Source organism: Trichoderma citrinoviride, assembly GCF_003025115.1.
Source record: "Trichoderma citrinoviride strain TUCIM 6016 unplaced genomic scaffold BBK36scaffold_4, whole genome shotgun sequence".
Lineage (NCBI taxonomy): Eukaryota > Fungi > Ascomycota > Sordariomycetes > Hypocreales > Hypocreaceae > Trichoderma > Trichoderma citrinoviride.
Genome location: NW_020194712.1, coordinates 310694 through 330216, shown reverse-complemented (window position 1 = coordinate 330216; position 19523 = coordinate 310694). Strand labels below are relative to the sequence as shown.

At 54.1% G+C, this 19523-nt stretch overlaps 4 protein-coding genes across 4 annotated transcripts; 3 read left to right on the top strand and 1 right to left on the bottom strand.

Moving 5' to 3' along the window:
* Window positions 1-179: 179 nt before the first annotated feature.
* Window positions 180-9190, top strand: BBK36DRAFT_1194099 (hypothetical protein; the record flags this gene model as incomplete). Its single annotated transcript, XM_024896839.1, has 9 exons — window positions 180-1651; window positions 1898-1943; window positions 1974-2041; window positions 2140-3298; window positions 3338-5518; window positions 5633-6567; window positions 6626-6676; window positions 6707-9078; window positions 9164-9190. The coding sequence occupies 9 exons, from the start codon at window positions 180-182 to the stop codon at window positions 9181-9183; spliced, it is 8304 nt and encodes a 2767-aa protein (XP_024751197.1). The 3' UTR covers window positions 9184-9190.
* A 529-nt stretch (window positions 9191-9719) lies between these two features.
* BBK36DRAFT_1194095 (hypothetical protein) lies at window positions 9720-11394 on the bottom strand (the record flags this gene model as incomplete). Its single annotated transcript, XM_024896838.1, has 2 exons — window positions 9720-10453; window positions 10548-11394. 2 exons carry the CDS (start codon window positions 11392-11394, stop codon window positions 9720-9722), a joined length of 1581 nt encoding a protein of 526 aa, XP_024751196.1.
* Window positions 11395-12545: 1151 nt separating this feature from the next.
* BBK36DRAFT_1115368 (Cullin-domain-containing protein) lies at window positions 12546-15047 on the top strand (the record flags this gene model as incomplete). The annotated part of the gene is made up of 3 exons (XM_024890124.1): window positions 12546-12965; window positions 13025-14934; window positions 14990-15047. The coding sequence occupies 3 exons, from the start codon at window positions 12546-12548 to the stop codon at window positions 15045-15047; spliced, it is 2388 nt and encodes a 795-aa protein (XP_024751195.1).
* Window positions 15048-16962: 1915 nt separating this feature from the next.
* BBK36DRAFT_1081682 (hypothetical protein) lies at window positions 16963-18993 on the top strand (the record flags this gene model as incomplete). Its single annotated transcript, XM_024888918.1, has 2 exons — window positions 16963-18058; window positions 18113-18993. Coding segments are annotated over 2 exons (1977 nt in total), but the record flags the coding sequence as incomplete, so codon positions are not given.
* Between the last annotated feature and the right edge of the window lie 530 nt (window positions 18994-19523).

The following is a 19523-nucleotide window of genomic DNA, read 5'->3' as shown; positions in this document are numbered from 1 at the left end:
AACATCAAGGACCGCGTACCAGCTCTCAGAGGTAAACGAACAAGGAAAACACACTTACTTCATTGCAATGCAGTAATTAACGTCGTTTTGATAAGATTTGTCACAGCTGTTGAAACCTACCGGCAGCTCCATCGCGGATCTGTATGACACATTCCATTCCTCTGCGTCGTGGCCGCCTTATGGCTCTAACACTGTCCAGCTCTGATCTAGGAGACAAAAGCTGGCACGAAATCTTCGAAGCCATATTCAGGTTTGTCATTGACGACAAAGCATCCTTCTATGGGGCCAAGAAGCCAACCGCGAAATCAACCTCCAAGACCAAGGCGAAACAACAGCCACAATCCAAGGCAAAGCAAAAAGATCCTGCTGTTTTGGTGCGGTGGTCGAAATGCGCAGCCGCAGTCAGGCTGGCGGCCATTCGGGGAGCCTCCAAGATAGGACGGAAGACGGTGCTTGCCATTGTGGACCACATCACCCAAGTCTTGCGTGGCCCTGATGACAACTTCATAGAGCCGTTATTGCGGGATTATGTCAAAACCTTGACGGAGATTGTGTCCCGCCAGGCTCATGCTGAGGTCTTGGCCAGGAAGAATGCCGAACCGTGGCAGGTTTGCGTCAACTTCTTTCTCGATGTTGCTTACCATGTTCTCCCCAGCGAAGAAGATACAGCTACGTTGCCTCACCTCACGAGAGCGTCTCCTGCGCCGACTGCCTCTTCTTCCCGATCCCTGCCCAGGTCAAACTCGTCTCTGCAAGCACAGCTCCATAACGGACGGAGTGATGGTGGGCCTCTGAAGGATGCGCTTGAAGGACTATATCACTTGGTATCAGCAGCAAATGCCCCTCTCCTCCGGGGAACAAAGGACATTACCGATCTCGCTCTCAGGATCCTTGGTACGAGGCATCTCAACCTGGGGTCCACGCAGACGCTGTGCTTTTCCATTATTAATGTCGTCTTTCGAGCTACCGAAGCAGACAGCTTGGGCGATGCAGTCGCCTTGGCCAAAGCTACACTACCACATATGGGATACTGGTGGCGCGCTGAAAAGGTCTCTCAGGATGAACTCATCAAGGCTCTGAGGAACGAGATTTCAAGGAGCATATTTCTCATGCATCTGCATCTGGAGCATCTCGCAATCAATCTTTGGGACGTCAACGTACGCGAAGACTTGGGAAATCTCGTTGAGCCTCTATGGCACGAGTACTCTAAGAGAAGCGAGGCATTCCGCCTGCAACTCACTGACCTGACCTTGACCTCGTCAGCTTCGCATGGGCACGTCATGCAGCTTGGCTTGTTTGGACTCCGCCCTCACAATGCCGAAGGGGAGGGCCACTGGGCCGTCCTTCAAAACCTTGCTTTTTTGGAGGCCGTGCTGTTGCGTCCTAGAAACGAGACCGCGGATACGGATGCTGAGAATGGTGAGCAACCAAGGAAAAGGCGCCGGATTCACCAAGATCCGAACCCCATCAGGGTCAAGCTCAAATCGAAACACGAGGGAACTGTCCGGACTGCATTGCAACTGGTGCCGTTCATGCTCGCAACCAGTACACTGAGCCATGGTGAGGTCGGTGAACTTCTAGCGGACCTTGTCAGCTTTGCTGGAGACAACGACGCAATCACAGCGTCTTGGGCCCTGATTGCCTGCTCTAGGTGAGTTGCCAGACCCTGGCTGTGTCTAGCCATTACTGACTCCCATACGCAGTTGTGCGTTGTGGTCGAAAGAGTGTCGACTGCAGCTCGACGTATGGAGGCAAATATGGCATTTGGCTGCCCGAGCAGTCAGCCCTCCGGCGACAAGCCGCGCCGCTTGTCTTGCTCTTCACATCATCATCGAAACTGACATTCTGCCGTATCATGATATATCAGACGACATCAACAACATGATCACGACTGCAGATATAAATGGGCCTGGCACCTTGTGCGATACGTCCCTCGCGTTCATGTCACACTTATTCCACGTTCGCAACTCTAGGCTGCCCAGCACCAGTCAGAGCACATCAAGCCACATCATAAGATGGGTCTTCTCGCGGTGGAATCCGAGTAGGTCTCAAAGCTGAAGAGCATGGTGATTTCTGCTAATTCTGGTCCTTAACTCCAGGCGAGCTGTCATATGCGTCGTTCCACTCCGCTCATGTGAGTCCCATTGACCTCGTCAACATTTTGCGACTATGCTTCGGAGCCCGCCCACTTCCTTCGACCCGTCATGACACTGCATTTGGCGGTTCCTTGAGCGAGTCGTGGATATCGCAGAGAGAAATTGGAGATTTCAACGAGTATCTTCTTCTGCTAGGACGTGAGACCAGTGCTATCATACCCAACGAGTGCTGCTTTTCGTCAGCTAAAGAAGCCCCTCCTCTCGCGGCAGATGCGGCAAGCTTTCACACTCTGAAGAAGCTCGTTTTAGAGCTGCTCTATCCCAGACTCGAAGAGCTGAAAGAAGTGTGTATGTCGTGGACCAAGAAAGCCAACAATGGGGGGACCCAGATCACGTTTGATCGCTTTCAAAGCCTCATGTCTGCATGCATTGCGGGAGCATTGCTGGTACCTTATCTGGGCGATCTGAACTCGTCTCAATCTGCTTCCCTAGAAGCGCTTCTGTTGGAACTGGCTGAGGATGGCTTCTCAGCCGCCTTGGATTCCGTCGAGCCTGCAGCGTTCGTCGACTTGACATTGAAAGAGCTGCGGACTTGCATACCTGACATCAGCACGACGACTCTGAGCCGAATGTATGCAGAGAATTCTGCTATTCTCAGTCTTCTCTCCAAGCTCTCCGAACGCATAGAGCAGCGGCAGTCAAGTCAGCGCTCAGGTGGCCAAGCAGACACTATGGATATCGACGACGACTTCGACTCCTACAGCAGCCAAGCTATGTTTACTTCCAGCGTCAACTTCCTTCTCCCGAGACAAAATGTGCAACTCTGCTCAAATCCTCAAGTATTCCACATCGATACGAGGTTACGGTTGGTGCTTCTGACACTCATTCATCACGACAAAAGCCAGCTTGGTCTATTGCCAACTTCCTATGTCCATCATCTCTTAGCACTGCCCGATGACGAGCTGCTCGCATGCCAAAGTCTCCTAATGGAGATTGTCCGATCAGATCTTCTTGTGGACGGAGAAGCAGCTTTGGCTATCGTCGAGAGACTCGGAAAGATAGTCGGCACCCCGGAATATCAGTACTGTGAAATTGCCCAAACCACTTGCATCGAGGTGGTTGACGGCTTGAGCAACATCTGGCTTCAAGATGAACGAAGCCTGGCGGATATGGTGGGCGACTTGTATGATCATTTCGTAAAGGTCTGCTTCCCTTCCAATGTCCTGTCTGCAAAGACTCAGATGTCACTCGCCCGCTTGCTATTCACTTTGTTGAGGGTCAGTCCCAGATACGGAAGTGAGCTCGGGCTTGATTCATGCCGAACCTCGCTGCTCTTAATCCTCAAGAACGCGCCAATGAAGGTCAAATGCTTCATCGCGGAGAGAGTGGCTGATATCTTCGAGCTCTTCATCCTGATGCTGCACGATGAGGTTTTCCTGGATGTTCTGGATAGCCTCCCGACTGATCGGGACAACCAAGCAGGCATTGCCTTTCGCCTGCTGGTGTTGGCCAAGATTGCTTGCAGCTGGCCTACTCTCCTCAGGAGGTGCACCTATCACATTTTTGAGATACCAGGCACGATTCCTGAAACATCCGACTACGCAAAGAGATGTTTAGCGGACATTGCTGTTGTTCTCGATCTCAAGAGTCCAGCAGAGATCTTTCAGTTATTCTCTCGCCAGCTTCTATATACCTGGCTCGAAAGCAACACAGTGGAAAGCATTCCGTATGCCATCTTCGGATACGCCCGCCTCGGGGATCTGCTGAAGTCTGCACAGGCCGAGGCCATCGGCCTTGCAACAATGCGAGGGCAGGACTCTGCGAGTGCAGACATTGCTCGCCTGATTGGCATCTCGGAGTCGCAGCTTATCCAGCAAAACTTTTCAACCGCGCTATCATATAGTCTCCTATACGCAGCCGCATTAGGAGGTCAAGCAAAGGCAAGAGGGGAAGAGCGCATCAGAAGCAAGCTGGGCCCCAAGCCATATATCGAGTCGGTATATATTCATTTCGTCGACATCGTTGCCCTCTTCTTCGATCTTATCGATCAAGAAGACTCTATTGACATGCTCTTTATGAAAAATCCGCACTTCCAATACGCAGGCGAAAACCTACAAGCTATCAAGGCTATTGCCCACTCACCAGTTACTCTTCCGCCGAATCAGCAGCCCGAGTTCAAAGCAAAGCATGTCTTCAAAGAACTTGTGCGCCTTTGCCAGGGCACCGAGTTCCAGTTTCACGAACTTTGGACACCAGCGGTAGTCGTTTCCATCGCTCGGAAGCTGTTCAACACAGTACATCCGGCCCTCGGCTCTCTTCACGCCTGTTCCGTCCTTCGCAAGGTAAGGATATTGATCTGCTTGGCCGGACAGGTTGCCTTGGAATCATACTGCTTGGAAATGCTATTGAGCTCTGTTCGGAGCTTCCTTGTGGACTCCGAATGCGCTGACGATGCGCTCGGGCTAAGCCAATACCTGCTATCGCGAGGGAAAGCATACTTGGCCCAGGTCCCATCGTTCCTCGCCGGCTACTCTCTTTCGGCATTGGCGTCATTGAGGGTTTTCCTCGAGTCCAGTCAGTCGAGTACCACTCAAGAGAGCCAGTTCAAGGCTACCATGAGCAAGGCGCAAAAGTTCCACGAATGGTTCAGCCGGTATCTGTCAGAATACACTTCCCCCAGGTTTGAAAGCCAGGAGCAGAATGACTTGTTCAAATCCATCACTACGTCGGCAGCTCATATAAGGTCTTCCGGCAATGCGGAGAAGAATACCTCGGAAAGTAAGCTGCTGCTCGATATCCTGAACGACGAGATAGCAGTAAGGCAGCTTCTCAACGAGTCTTCACGCCAGCTGGCCCTCGGCCTTCTCTGCGGCGATTTCACGATCCCGTCACACAGCAGAAACGATGTTGTGGAAAGCGACGAGCATGCCGTCGCGCATGTCTCAGCGGTATGGAAGAGCTGTGGAGCTCAGAATCTCAGCGACAATTATCTGTCTTGGGCAGGACGAGTCGTCGGCCGTTCGTTTCTGGCCTCTGGTACCATCCCCGAAGATATCATGCGGGAATCGCGTCTCGAGCAGTATGAAAAGATTGCTCCAGGGCCGCATGGGTCTGAAATGGGACTCCTCAATCTCCTCCAGGGCCTTACGATGAATCCCGATTCCGTCACAGCTGGATTAGCTGAAGCGGCGTTGCGAACTGCAATATCGCGAGCTGTTGTAGAAGACGACGCACCACTCGTCACGGCCGGCCAGCAAAGCCTGTCCGAGTCGCTCTTCGATGCATCTCAATGGGGCTCCTATCGCACTCCGCCTTCGGAAACTGCGCCTACTGGGCTGCCAGAGGATGAACAATTCTCGTGGGCTGAAGATGTCACCTCACAGAGCTGGCTGCCTCGGCTGAGCGCATTCCTTGCTCAGTCGGTGCCGCACTCGATCCTCCTCTCTGTTCTTTCGCCCGTGCTTCTTCAAGTCAAGGGCTTCGCTGAAAGGGCCTTTCCTTTTGTCGTCCACCTGGTGCTCTACTTTCAGCTGGAGCAGCAGCAGGTTATCAAGAAGTCCTTGTCCGGAGCTATGAAGGAGTGGCTCGCTTCAACCGACCAAACGGCCAAGGAGAACATCAAACTCCTGATCAATTCGGTCCTTTACCTTAGAACCCAAGAGTACCCCAAAGAGACGTCAATCGTAGATCGGCTGCATTGGCTGGATATCGACTACACCATGGCGGCGTCGTCCGCAACTCATTGCGGCATGCACAAGACGGCTCTGCTCTTTGCTGAAATTGCCGCTTCTGAGGCAACCCGTGCATCTCGTAGATCGTCCGCGATAAAAGAAGCGGACCTGAACGAGACCCTCTTGGCAATCTTTGAGAACATTGACGATCCAGACGCATACTATGGCTTACCCGAGGAGGCAAACCTATCAAATATCCTGTCTCGCTTGGAATACGAACAGGAAGGGACAAAGAATCTCGCATTCCGAGGCGCTCAGTACGACAGCCACATCCGTCTACGGCAGAATACATCAGACTCGGACGCCCATGCTTTGGTCAAGGCCCTGGGCGCCCTTGGGTTTGCCGGGCTGTCACATTCTCTGATGCAGACCCAGCAGAATCTTGGCTCGACTCCGTCTTCCATTGAAAGCACGTATCATACCGCCAGGAGACTCGAGATCTGGAACCTTCCCGTGCCAGCCACAAGCGATCATTTCGCTGTTGTGGCATATAAAGCGTACCAGACCATGCATCAGGCTACGAATCTCTCGGCCATCAGGACAGCTATATACGATGGCTTTGCTCGCACGATGAAGAACCTGGTCGGCAACAACCGCAACGCAATGGCGCTCAGAAGTCGACTGGGAGCTTTGGCGGCGCTCTCTGAGCTGGACGAGATTTTGAGCATTGTGGACGCGACAGAGCTGGAAGGCTTGATGAGTCGGTTCCAGGAACGCAGTCAATGGATGAAGAGTGGACTGTAAGTGTAACCCTGCCACGAGGCGCTTGAGAATACCGTTGCTGAAACTTATACATAGATATGACGACGTCAGCCAGATTTTGTCGTGCCGGGGGACGGCAATGAGCATGTTCACTCAACGTGCATCGCTTCTCGGAAGTGCCTCCCTATCTGTGGCGGGGATACGGCAGACGGAGATCAAATCAATGCTCTTGGCATCCGGCATATATCGTTACCACCAGGCTACGCAAGAATCGCTAAACATTTCGACGGCTCTGAGTGACCTCATCAAGCCATGCGAAGACTTGGGTGTTCACGTCGATGCCGCCATCAAGATCGAGGTCGCAAATTCCTTATGGGATCACGGAGAGATGAGCTCGTCGATTAAGATGCTTCAGGGCATTGACAATGGCACGGCTCTCAAGAGACAGACAATACCGGTGAGCCGGTCCGATCTTCTGTCCAAGATTGGCCACAGGATGTCTGTCGCGCGTCTGGAGAAGCCCCGAGACATACAGAAGAAGTATCTGGAGCCGGCACTCAAAGAGCTCAGGGGCGGCGTCGAAGCAAAGGAGGCAGGCTTGGTGTTCCACCAATTTGCCGTCTTCTGCGACGAGCAGCTCCAGGATCCAGACAGCTTGGAGGATCTCAAGCGTTTGCAGAACTTGAAAAAGGGCAAGAATGACGAAGTCGAGGAGCTCAAGTCGCTCATCTCGTCAACCAGAGACTCGCAGCTCAAGGCCAAATACTCGCATGTTCTCGCGAAAGAAAAGCAGTGGCTCGATCTCGACGAGCAAGAGCTACGGCGTGTCGAAATGACTCGCAGCGAGTTTGTTCGTCTGAGTCTCGAAAACTATCTGCTGTCCCTGGCGTCTTCAGACGAGCATAACAACGACGCCTTGCGATTCACAGCGCTGTGGCTCGAGAGGTCGGACGACGACGCGACGAACAATGCAGTGACGCGGCATCTCTCGAAAGTGCCCACGGCCAAGTTTGCAGGCCTCATGAGCCAGCTGACCTCGCGACTGCAGAACCAAGATACGCCGTTCCAGGAGCTGCTCTCGAATCTTGTGTACAACATCTGCGTGGATCATCCTTACCACGGCATGTATCACATCTGGTCTGGCACCAAGGCGAGAGTGCAGCAAAAGGACGAGGTTGCCGTCCTTCGAGTCAGGGCCAACGACAAGATCGCGCAGAAGCTTGCGAGCACCGACGCCGTTGCCGACATATGGGTCGCCATTGAGAAAACGAGCAAACACTATCATCTCCTCGCTTCGGAGAGGGACCAGGCAAAGTACAAGTCGGGCGCAAAGGTTGCCCTGAAAGACTCCCCGGCGGCCAGGAACCTGATGCACCAACTGGCCAAGTTCCGCATACCGCCCCCGACGATGCATATCGAAGTCAGCGCCAACAAGGACTACTCGGGAGTTCCGTTGATCTCGAGGCTCGAACCGACCATGAGCATTGCCTCGGGCGTCAGCGCGCCCAAAATCATCACGGCGATTGGGACAGACGGCGCAAAGTACAAGCAGCTGGTCAAGGGTGGCCAAGACGACCTCCGTCAAGACGCCATCATGGAGCAAGTCTTTGCAGCGGTTTCCTCTCTCCTGAAGCTTCACAGGGCTACTCGGCAGAGGAACCTGGGCATTCGAACATACAAGGTGCTTCCCCTGACAGCTTCGTCTGGACTGATTGAGTTCGTCCGCGACACAATCCCTCTGCATGAATTTCTCATGCCAGCACATGAACGGTACCACCCTCGCGATCTCAAGGGAACGCAGTGCCGGAAGGAGATATTCAGCGTCCAAAACAGGCCGGTGGATCAGCGCATCAGCACATACCGAAAGGTCACGGAGCGGTTCCAGCCCGTCATGCGGTACTTTTTCATGGAGTACTTCGTCGACCCCGACGAGTGGTTCGTGAAGCGGCTCGCATACACGCGAAGCACCGCGGCCATATCGATGCTCGGCCACGTCCTCGGCCTGGGCGACCGCCACGGACACAACATCCTCCTGGACACCAAGACGGGCGAGGTCGTCCACATTGATCTCGGAATCGCCTTTGAGACGGGCAGGATCCTGCCCGTGCCGGAACTCGTGCCGTTCCGCCTGACCAGAGACATCGTCGACGGCATGGGCATCACCAAGACGGAGGGCGTGTTCCGCCGCTGCTGCGAGATGACGCTCGACGCCCTCCGCGAGGAACAGTACTCCATCATGACCATCCTCGACGTCCTGCGGTACGATCCCCTCTACAGCTGGTCCGTCTCCCCCGTGCGCCTGGCCAAGCTCCAAAAGGCGCGCCAGGACGACGACGCAGCCATGGACGACGCGGCGGACCAGGCCGACGTGGACACCAAGAAGGGCAAGAAGGCCGGCGGTGGTGGTCACCTGAACGAGCCGTCGGAGGGAGACCGCGCGCTCGAGGTGGTGCGGAAGAAGCTGTCCAAGACGTTGAGCGTGACGGCGACGGTGAATGATTTGATCAACCAGGCTACGGACGAGCGGAATCTTGCAGTGTTGTATTCTGGTGAGTTTCTCCAAGTTTTCAGAGAGAATTTTGCTTCACGCTGTACTTGTTCTGGTGCTGGAAATACTGACTCGTTATCTCTTAGGGTGGGCGGCATATGCATGAAGAACATGATGTATTCTCCTGTTGCTGCTGTAATGAAAACCTATAGGCGAGACTGCGCCTGTCACATACGACTACGTCTATCAGAATATACGGAATTCCGTCAGGCATTTCGCTTGGGGGTGACGCCCTTGATCTAGGGAGTGGCTATCCAACGTCCCCGGTTTATACATACATTGTCATGAAGCTACTGAATATGATCTTATATACTCTGTTTACTGGATATCATTAGAAGTTGATACCAACGTTAGAAGATTGTAGCGATAGTAGCAGAGAGTTGAGTCGTTTTCCTACCTACATATAACAGTAGCAGATGATTATTTGCTAGAGATACCGGATAGCTACCTTGGGTGCTTAATAGCCACCCCTTTTGTATATTGCATTCTATGACTCTAATCCTAGTGTTACATGAGAAGCTTGCTCGCTGGACCTTGCTGAAACCGAAGACCCGACTACAATAGGGGATGAATCAAGTTATAGGAAATGGGATTATGGAGAAGTCCGTGAAACGTTGACTCTGTGTTGCTGGCTATCGACATTCAGTATGCAAAAAACAACATCGGCTTCCGCGTAAGGGATGAACGCACCTCCAGTGGTATGTATAGTTGTTCATTCAGTATCTGTCGCAGCGAAACACGTCGGATGACTAGCTCTGGAAGCTCTAGGAGGAGCATCGCATCGCCGTGACATCGTACCTCGTCACCGCCAATACTTTCGTAAATGACTCTCAGTCCAAGTGGCGAGGGCTCAGAGGCCAGAGATTGCCAGGCTTGAATGACGGGAGCCGGCAAAAGAAACTCCCAGGTACCCCTCCAAGTGATGGTAGAAGCTTGACCTTGTTCTGTGGCGGCCTCATACTTGAAGAGCGCGGCAAGATGCCTTCGCCCATTCCATATCTGCAATGTTTCGAGCTTCGGCATATAAACAGCGGCTCTTGCTGCTGCTCGTAGCATACTTGTAATGCGTGCCTCATCTTGATCAGGTGCCAACAACTGTGAAGTGAGGAACAGATGCCTCAGATTGGGCCACCTATTTGGAGGTTGACCTTCGTCCCAGGCAAAGAAAGCATCTGCGTCCACCACGAAGGATGCTGAAAGAGATTCATGATTGCCACTGACCGCGTAGAGGACTCGACTAAGCTCAGAATTTGGTGGACGAATACGGGAGCAATCCCCCTCCCAGTAAGCTTCCACGTAGCGCTCGTTGAAATTCTCGAAAATGGTGAATCTACTCAGCCTTTGAATGCTAGGCGACCGAAAGAGAGTAAGGTAACCTTGGGGGAGGAACGTCAAGGCGTTAGTGAATCTGTACCACAGAGAGAATGTATACTGTTGGAGCAGTACGATTAGAGGAGTATGCCGTCTCACTTTCATCTGCGTAACTCTGGAGTAAGTCATCCCACTCCCTCCATGGTTCAAAGTGCAGCTCACACAATCTTGGAAATCGGGCGAGCAATCCAGCCAGAGCTTCAGGCTGCCAGCGCCGGCGGGTTTGTTGACGCAGGAGCAGACGCGTGATGGCCGGCACCACTGGTATTTCTCTCCACCATTCAGGATCATCCCTCTGCTCATCGTCGGATTCGTCTGACATATTGTCCAAAATGTGGGTGAAGACATTTTGAACAGCAGCCCGAGCCGCGAGGTAGCTCTCAGTATCAGTAGTATTCCACCGATGCCGCGGATCGTCAACCACGCCAGGAGCTGCCTGATTGACCCGTGTAATACAAGAATAGCCTTGATCCCCGGGAGCATCGTTTTCATCATCATCTGGTTCAAAGGTGAGATACTTGAACCAGTGCTCTTGATCACTGACTGAGTAGACACTGATATCGAGTGCCAAAGAGCTGCTTCGATCCCAGGTGCTCAGGACGAAGAGAAGAGATTGAATGGCCGTCTTGATGAGAAGGTCGTCTGCGGCGCTGTTGAACAGTGGATCTTCACCATGGTCAAGACAAGGTGAGCAGGTGTCGCAACCGTAGCGTTCCAACTCCAAGCAAAGCCACAAGTACCGTACATGAGATCGATTGCGACGAGTCATGTCATCAAGCTCGGCGATGCGTGACGGCGTGACTCTTATCCGTTTGAATGTCTGTGGCTCGATCACTGCCTGCCACTCCCGCGACACGGTAGCAAGGGGCGCCAGCTCGCGGCCATCTCTGACCAGAGCTTCGAGGATCATGCCTCTGACCTCTGCAGGCAGGGAAGGCAATGGCATGGTTTCCAAGTATCGGGTTGGGGAGTAGGAGGTTTTGGTACTAGAAGTTAGATTGCGCTTCTACTCCAAGGGAAACCAGCGCGAAGAGCCGCAGCAATATGAGGTGAGCGGCGATGCGAGAAGGAGGGAGATCGTTTGGAGGCATGAATTTGGCGACTCTAACTCGTCAGCTCCTTGAGAGTAGGAAGCTTTCCGGGTTATTTGCGCATGATGACGAGACCCTGAGGGCTTCAACGGAAGGCACCCTCTTGAAAGGCGTTGTCATGGTGATTGTATCAAGGGCTCGCTGCCTTGTGCGAGCTGTTCCGCACAATCAGGCATTGGAAAGGCTTCTGAATCCCTTCCAACGGTATGGCCTCTCCATTGCTGGGTCGACAAGATTCAACGTCGACATGATCGCTGGCGACTTCAGCAAACCAATGTCGGGTGACAGGGCGAGTGCATATGACAGCTTCGACCATCAGCATCAGTTTGAGAAGCAGAGCATGGATGCGAGTATGGTCTTGTCGTGCCTTGATGGAAGCTAGGCAGAGGACCTGAATGGTGGCGATGACAAGTTGACGTCCAGGTCATATCGACTCTTAGGATGCAAGGTTGAGGTGCCCAGGTCGGTGCTCCAGGTGCTCCAGGTGCTCCGGCTGTCATTCCAGCGCGCTACAGGCATCAGCGCCCGCTAAAGCCCCTGCAACTCTCGGCTTCCAGTCGGGTCCTTATCGCGGGGTCCCGCCCAAACTCGTCCGTCCATCCATCATGACATAATAAACCTCCGGCTCCCAAACCTCGACCAAGTCAACCCAAGAGTCCCACCCGATTACTCGATCCTCCCCGGCTGCCAGCAAGGGCAAGCAAAATCTCCGACTGTCCGGTCTTCCGTCTCCCCTCTCCCATCCCGCCGACCCTCCCGCCGCCATCGTCGAGTCTCACGAGCCCCCGACCGCGGCCCGTCTCGTCTCGTCTCCCTCCGTCTCTCGCGGCTCACGCCTCACGCCTCAGACCCTCGCGCGCCGAGTTGCCTCTGCCAATCCACGTTCATGCAACCAGCGACGGCCGATCCGACCTCCCCCTCACGCCGCCGCCCACGCCTTTCGTCGTCGTCCTCGCCGTCCTCGCCGTCCGCAGCCAAGCGGCCCCGGTTCTCCGACAGCTCGACCATGGCCAGCGCCAAAGCGAGGGGCAAGATGCCCGAGGTCATCGACCTGACGAAGCGCCAGTCGGCCTTCCAGCCTCATAGTGGAGCGCGGAAGCTGGTCATCAAGAACCTGCGCAGCCCCGTCAGCCACGAGGCGCGGATTCAGGAGTACTATGCACGCACCGAGAGGGAGCTCGATGCGGCCCTGGACGCAATCTTTGCCGGCCAGAGCCCGGCCATCCCGCTGGAGCGCCTGTATCGCGGCGTCGAGGACATGTGCCGCAACGGCAGCGCCGACAAGGTCTATCGGATGCTCAAGGACAAGGTCGACAGGCACCTCAGAGGCGTCGTCCTGCCCAGGATCCAGAACGCGGCCAAGGTGTCCAATCTTGAGGTTTTGAGGAGGACGCTGGCTGAGTGGAAGACGTGGAATTCCCAGACGGTATGTTCCAGCCCGTACATGTTCCCATGTCACGTCATAGGAAGCTTACTCGTCGTCAGATCCTCATCAGGTCAACCTTCAGCTACCTTGACCGCACATACTTGCTTCTCAAATCGTTGCCATCAATAAATGACCTGGCCATCACCCGCCTCAGCAGGATGGCGTTCCCGGCGCAAGCTACAGAGTCAGGCCCGGCTATTGGAGCTGCCTCCATCTCGGCCATTTGCGAGCTGATCGACATGGATCGCCGAGGGGACCAACGAATGGACGCCGAACTGCTCAAGGATTCTATCATGATGCTATACGTGCTAGGAGTGTACACGAAGCAGTTTGAACCAGTCTATCTGCAGCATTCCGAGGCTTACTTCAAGGAGTTCGGAGAGACTTGCAGCCCTATGGGATTGAAAGAGTACATTGAAGCATGCGAGCGTCTGCTAGAACGCGAGGACTACCGCTGCATAGCGTACAACTTGGACAGCACAACAGAGAGGCAATCGATGACGTTGGCGCACAACATCCTGATCGACCAGTATGCTGACAAGCTGCTTCATGGGGGCAGCCTGTCCAAGCTGTTGTCTGATCGGGATATCAAATCCCTCAAGGGATTGTATGACCTCCTTAGGCTGTCGGGCATACAGAAGAAGTTGAAGACCCCGTGGACCGACTACATCCGAGAAACAGGTGCCGCGATAGTGTCCGACAAGGAGCGGGGAGACGAGATGGTTATTCGCCTCTTGGATCTGCGCCGAGCGCTGGATTTGACGGTGCGTGACGCGTTCAACAAGGATGAGGATTTCCTCTGGGGAATGCGAGAGGCGTTTGGCAAATTTATGAACGACCGGAAGATAGCCGAGTGCTGGCCATCAGGCACATCCAAGATCGGCGAAATGACGGCGAAGCACATTGACATGCTACTCCGTGGTGGCATCAGGGCCCTTCCCAAAGAGCTGCTCTCCGATGTCAAGGACCGGGCTGCGGCAGAGAAGGCCGGTCATGCCAGCACCGCAGACGAAGACGCCGAGCTAGACAGGCAACTGGACCAGGCCCTCGAACTGTTCCGGTTCATTGAGGGCAAAGACGCCTTTGAGGCCTTCTACAAGAAAGACTTGGCTCGCCGCCTCCTCATGGGCCGGAGTGCCAGCCAAGATGCTGAACGCAACATGCTGACCAAACTGAGGGGCGAGTGCGGCTCAAACTTTACACACAATCTGGAGCAAATGTTTAAAGATCAGGAACTCGCCAAGGACGAGATGGAGGCCTACAAGGAGTGGTGCCAGGGCAGCCCCGACCGCACCGGAAAGGTGGATTTGCAGGTCATGATCCTGTCCGCTGCCGCCTGGCCTACGTACCCAGACGTGAGGCTTAATCTGCCCGATGAAGTGGCCACCCGCATCGAGCAGTTTGATCGGCACTACAAGAGCAAGCACACGGGTCGAGTCTTGACATGGAAGCACTCGCTGGCGCACTGTTCCATCAAGGCAACCTTTCCCAAGGGAGCAAAGGAGCTCCTTGTGTCGGCGTTCCAGGCGGCAGTGCTCTTGCTCTTCAACGATGTCCCTGCGGATGGATTCCTATCATATGAGCAAATCTCGGCGGCCACGGGCCTCCAGGGCGGTGACTTGGATCGAACACTCCAGTCATTGGCTTGTGGAAAGGCGCGGGTGCTGACGAAGCATCCCAAGGGGCGTGACGTCGACCCCAAGGACACATTCACCTTCAACAAGGCCTTTACCGATCCCAAATACCGTGTCAAGATCAACCAGATCCAGTTGAAGGAGACCAAGGAAGAGAACAAGGCCACGCACGAAAAGATTGCCCAGGACAGGCGGTTTGAGACACAGGCAGCCATTGTGCGAATCATGAAGAGCCGTAAGACAATGGGCCACGCAGAGCTTGTGGCGGAAGTTATCAACTTGACCAAGAAGAGAGGCAGTGTCGAGCCGGCCGCCATCAAGAAGGAGATTGAGAGGTGAGTCTGCAGAGTCGGTCTGAAATCACAAACTGAGAGCTAACCGCCATCACAGCCTGATTGAGAAAGATTACCTGGAGAGAGAAGAGAACTCATACACCTACTTGGCATAAGGGGGTCTCGGACGTCTTTTACACATGACTTCCTTGCGTTACATTGCGTTTAACATTCCTAGAAAGGGCAGCGGATCGGAGAGTGCTGGGGCCCCGATAGAGTCCGTTTGAATAACCTGGATCTAGCAGGCAGAACTCAGTTTGTGTAGGTACAGAATCCCGCGTAACCGCGCGATGTGGCTTTCATGCTACCTTGTTACTCCTTATTGCACACGCTCCCTTTGTCCGATTGGTGCTGGGAACAAGTCGGGGAGTCGCGGGGGTCCAACGTGAGGCGGTCAGGAAGCCAGGTGTGCACGATCTTCTGTTGGAGACATCAAAAGAAGCGGGAAACACGCTCACAGCTTACGTTCCAGTGAGGCTCACAGCGCGTCACCCGACATTTGCACGATGGCGTTCCAAAGGTGAGGCGCAGAACAAGGCGAGATACTCTTACAGTGTTCGGCGTGTGACAGGCGATCTGGCAGGGCCCCCCCTATTGAGCTGACCTCGGCCAATGGGATACACGTACTCCCTATATTGCAGGGACAGAGTTGCCTAGAAGGGTGTGCGGCCAAACGGAGAAGACGCCTTCTTGTGCTTTTTCCCCGTGGTTGCCTCGTTTCTGGTCCACCATCCACAGATGGCCACGTCAAGAGAGGCAGGAATCTCGGGTTTGAGCTACAGCTCCGCGTTTCTTCTCATGCAGAATGAGGCGTAATGTGACGTCGTGGCTTGGGAAGGGAATGTTCCTATTGGTGCCCTGTTGGTTGTTCCTTAAGGGACCCGTGACACGAGACATTGTTGATCGACGAAGCTCACTTGCATATTGACTTCTTCGGAGCACGTCCGTAATGTAACCCAGTGATGGATTAGGCTATCTCTCGAGATGAGGTGACCGTTCTTATCTCGCCGGAGAGTATCACGCAGATAGGGGAAATGCGATTTGGATGGTAGTGGTACAAGGGGGCAGTCAGGAGCTACTACCTAGTAGTACACTGCGTCTGGGAAAAGTGAGGCTTACAACTTGGCCCCCAACAAGGCAAAGCAGCACCCTCGCGATGGCACGACATGAGAGCATCTCATAAGGGGAAAAGGCAATTGTGTCATCGCGGGTTCTGGGAGCTGAAACGGCAAGGCAACCGGTTGCCTCTCAGGGGGGCTGGACGATCGTGGGCTCAGGGCTGTCGTATGTGGCCGTTATTGATAGGCTGATCGGGGGAAAGGGGAAAATTGTCCGCGCAAGGCTGTTGATGCGGGGGATTTCCGCTGCATATGGTTCTTGTTTATTGCTTGTTGGATGATGACATGGTGCGGAGGAGAGATGTGAGGCGTGATGTGTTTTGTGCAACGTGGAGATGCGCTTTGAGAGCCTACGGGCAAATTCAGATGGTCTTGAAGCTGGGGCTGAGAAGCACGGGTGTGCATTTGAGATTGTGTATCGAGAATATGCTCATCTCAATATTCTGATGGTTATTGCGTAGGTGTGAGAATGTACAAATCGGCTGAGAATACTTTCCCCTGAAGGTAGAGATGAAGGAACGTTCCCCGCATGAAGGATCCCAAACCAATTCTATCCGGCTCACCTTGAAATGAGGGACCAGTACACGAGGGTTTGATCAGGTGGCAGGTATGTACGGGCATCAATATATCTCGCCTCGATGGGCTGTAGAGTTGAATGCTACACACCACGGCCAACCCTCCTCGATAGACTCGGTCCGCCAATTCGTAGATTTCGCGTTCCGTTAGCATTTGCCTCGGGTTGATGGTCCATTCGGGTAGCATCTACACGTGGACATGGAGATGGCTCGAGGTATAAATATCCGAGTTTTGTCTTCAGTGTCCCCCTTCATCTCCATCCCATCAGCACATCATCAAGTTCAATCACATCAAACGCACCCCCTTGGAGATGACTTTACATTCTTACCCAGCGGATATCCAGCTCGGCAGCAATCGCCCAGCCTCCCAGCCTCGCCGTCTTGAGCCTCATCAATCCCCCACTCGTCAATCTTCATCTCAACAAATAGGGGAAAGAGTGTCTTCCCGAGTGCATCATCCAGGCCCTGCCATGATGCCGCCTCATTTCTCCTCTTTCATACCCTCCCAACAAGGCCATATCCCCCACGCACAAACATCCTCGCCGTCCATGATGCCACCACACAGTCCTCGCACCCTACATCAATCAACCCCTGAGCGTCCTCACTCACGGCGGAACGTCGACGTCTTCGACATCCGCGACGAGGACCTCATCACCGAGGCAGGAGCCCACAAGCGGCTCACCTCCTACATCGTCATCCGCCTAGAAAGGGCAACAGACCCGTCCGCCGTAGACAGCCAAGGAAGCGCCCTTTCTCCGACCTGGGAGAAGGCTTCGCATTTGATGCGGAAAGATGTGTCTCAGCGAGACGCAAGACGGCAAGTCCGCAAGCTGGACACGGAGACTGGCTCTGTGGCGGACAAGAAGAGGTGCCTTCCGTCTGCGATACGGAGGCAGTTGGAGCATGCGTGGAGGAACCTCGAGAGGGCGGAGGATGATGCTCGTTTCGTCTATACGCTTGCTCAGGTGGATTTGAAGTCTAAAGGTGTCGAGACTGACGGGCGTGAGAAGAAGCATAAGAAGAGGAGCAAAGATCGTCATCGGTCCAAGGGGTCGTCACGCGGTGAGACGAAGAGAGAGCCGATGTCTGTGACTGCATACTTCAGGAGGGAGCCGGGACGCAATGGGGATTGCGTGAGGATGTTGAAGATGCAGCTGGCAGAGAGACGACAGGATGGAGGAGAGGCTCACGATGATCACCTTCCCACGATGGCTCGGGATCAATCTCCTCCACCACGCCCCATCCAAGCTGGTGCCCCAACGAATCCGTCTCGCCAGTCTGCGTTTGAGCCTCAGCTGCAGCGTCGACTCATATTGAGCCAGCCTTTCAGCACCACAGCTCATCACCCTGCCAGATCGGCTCATCCTCCTCCTGCCCCTTTTCCCCCGCCTGGATCGCATCCATTGCCACTATCACTGCCAGTCCACAATTCTCGTCCTTCTCATTCACATAACTCATCAGCGGCACCAATCCCGATTCCCTCGCGAGGCAACATATCGCAAGCCATCGAAGCCCAGAATCGTAGGATCCAGTCACACGCACCTGGAATGGAGCGCCAGCCCACAGCAAGGTCATATAATTCCAGAAGCTCCGTCACCTCCTTCAGCTCATTGTCGACCGAGGACTCCGAGCGCATCATTACCCCGAGCTCTTCTCTTGGGCAGAGTCACAGTCTTCCTCGTCCTCGCCTTCACCAATCTCATCATCATCATGATGGGTTAAGGGGGCGAAGCAGGGACCGCCAGCATCGCATTGGAGACGACTCCGTTGTGCTAGAGGTTGCCCGCCCACCAAGGCGGCACAATCCAGCAGAAAGCTTCATCAGCATTCCCCCTGCTGCTCCTGATCCAATCGAGGCCGTATCGGAGGCAGATACGGTAAGGCGCAGAGAACAGAGGACGTACCAAGACGGGGTCATGGACGCACAGCACACGGCCAGATCTATCGCTGGGGGGAGCGCACCCCGTCCGTCTCGAAGCATTCGAGATCCCTCAGAGGGTCAGAAAGCTCCCGTGTATCGCACGGCGCGATCCCCTGCAGGAGGCAATCATGACATGGATCAGCTAGGGAATAGAGTCAGCCGCACATCGTTGGCTGACGGCCCTCGCAACCGCCCAGGGCAGGCCCGCGACCCGATTACCCATCATGGCTACATGGAAGCACCAAGAAGACGTCGTGATGGTTTTGATGACGACGGGTTGGTGACGGCTGAACCGGTTCGGGGGACATGGAGGAGGCGAGATGCGCAGCGGTACATGGCCGAGAGGCGGCGTACGGATCAAGATGCGTGGGATCTGGGCAGGACCAGTCCCTTGCAATATGGAGAGGGTCAGCGAAGAGTGTCGAGGTATTCAAGCTATAGGCGATGAGCTGTTCTTCTGCTGTATGTGATGTATGTCTTCGCTCTTTTGAGGCTGCCAAAGTCGTCATGTTGGACAAATGGTCCGTATACCAACCTGTATTTTGATGATTTGGCGAGTTGGAAACAGGGGTTTCTGCAGCTATATGTTTTATGTTGACTTTATTCCTGATATCTCATAGGGTCTGCCACTTCGACAGAGTGCTGTACAGTCACATTATCTATTTATCAGCTTGAGTCATCGTGACAGAGGGCCTTGCTACCAGCAACTCATTCAAAGTGCAGGTTAGGTGTGCATCATGTTAGTTGGAGGGTGGTCTGCTTGCATGAGCCCTGAGCCTTCTCTGGCTAGCTGATGGCAAACCCTTGTCTTCCCATTCTTGTGCAACCAGACAATCTGATAGTAGGAGCTTCAGTACGCCTCAGTCAGATCTAATTATTATACTTGGATCTCCAGGTACTGCTCCATAACTTGTCATTAATGTCATGTAAATCATTGAAGACAGGAGTGATGGTTATGTCCTGTTCAGCAGAGATGCA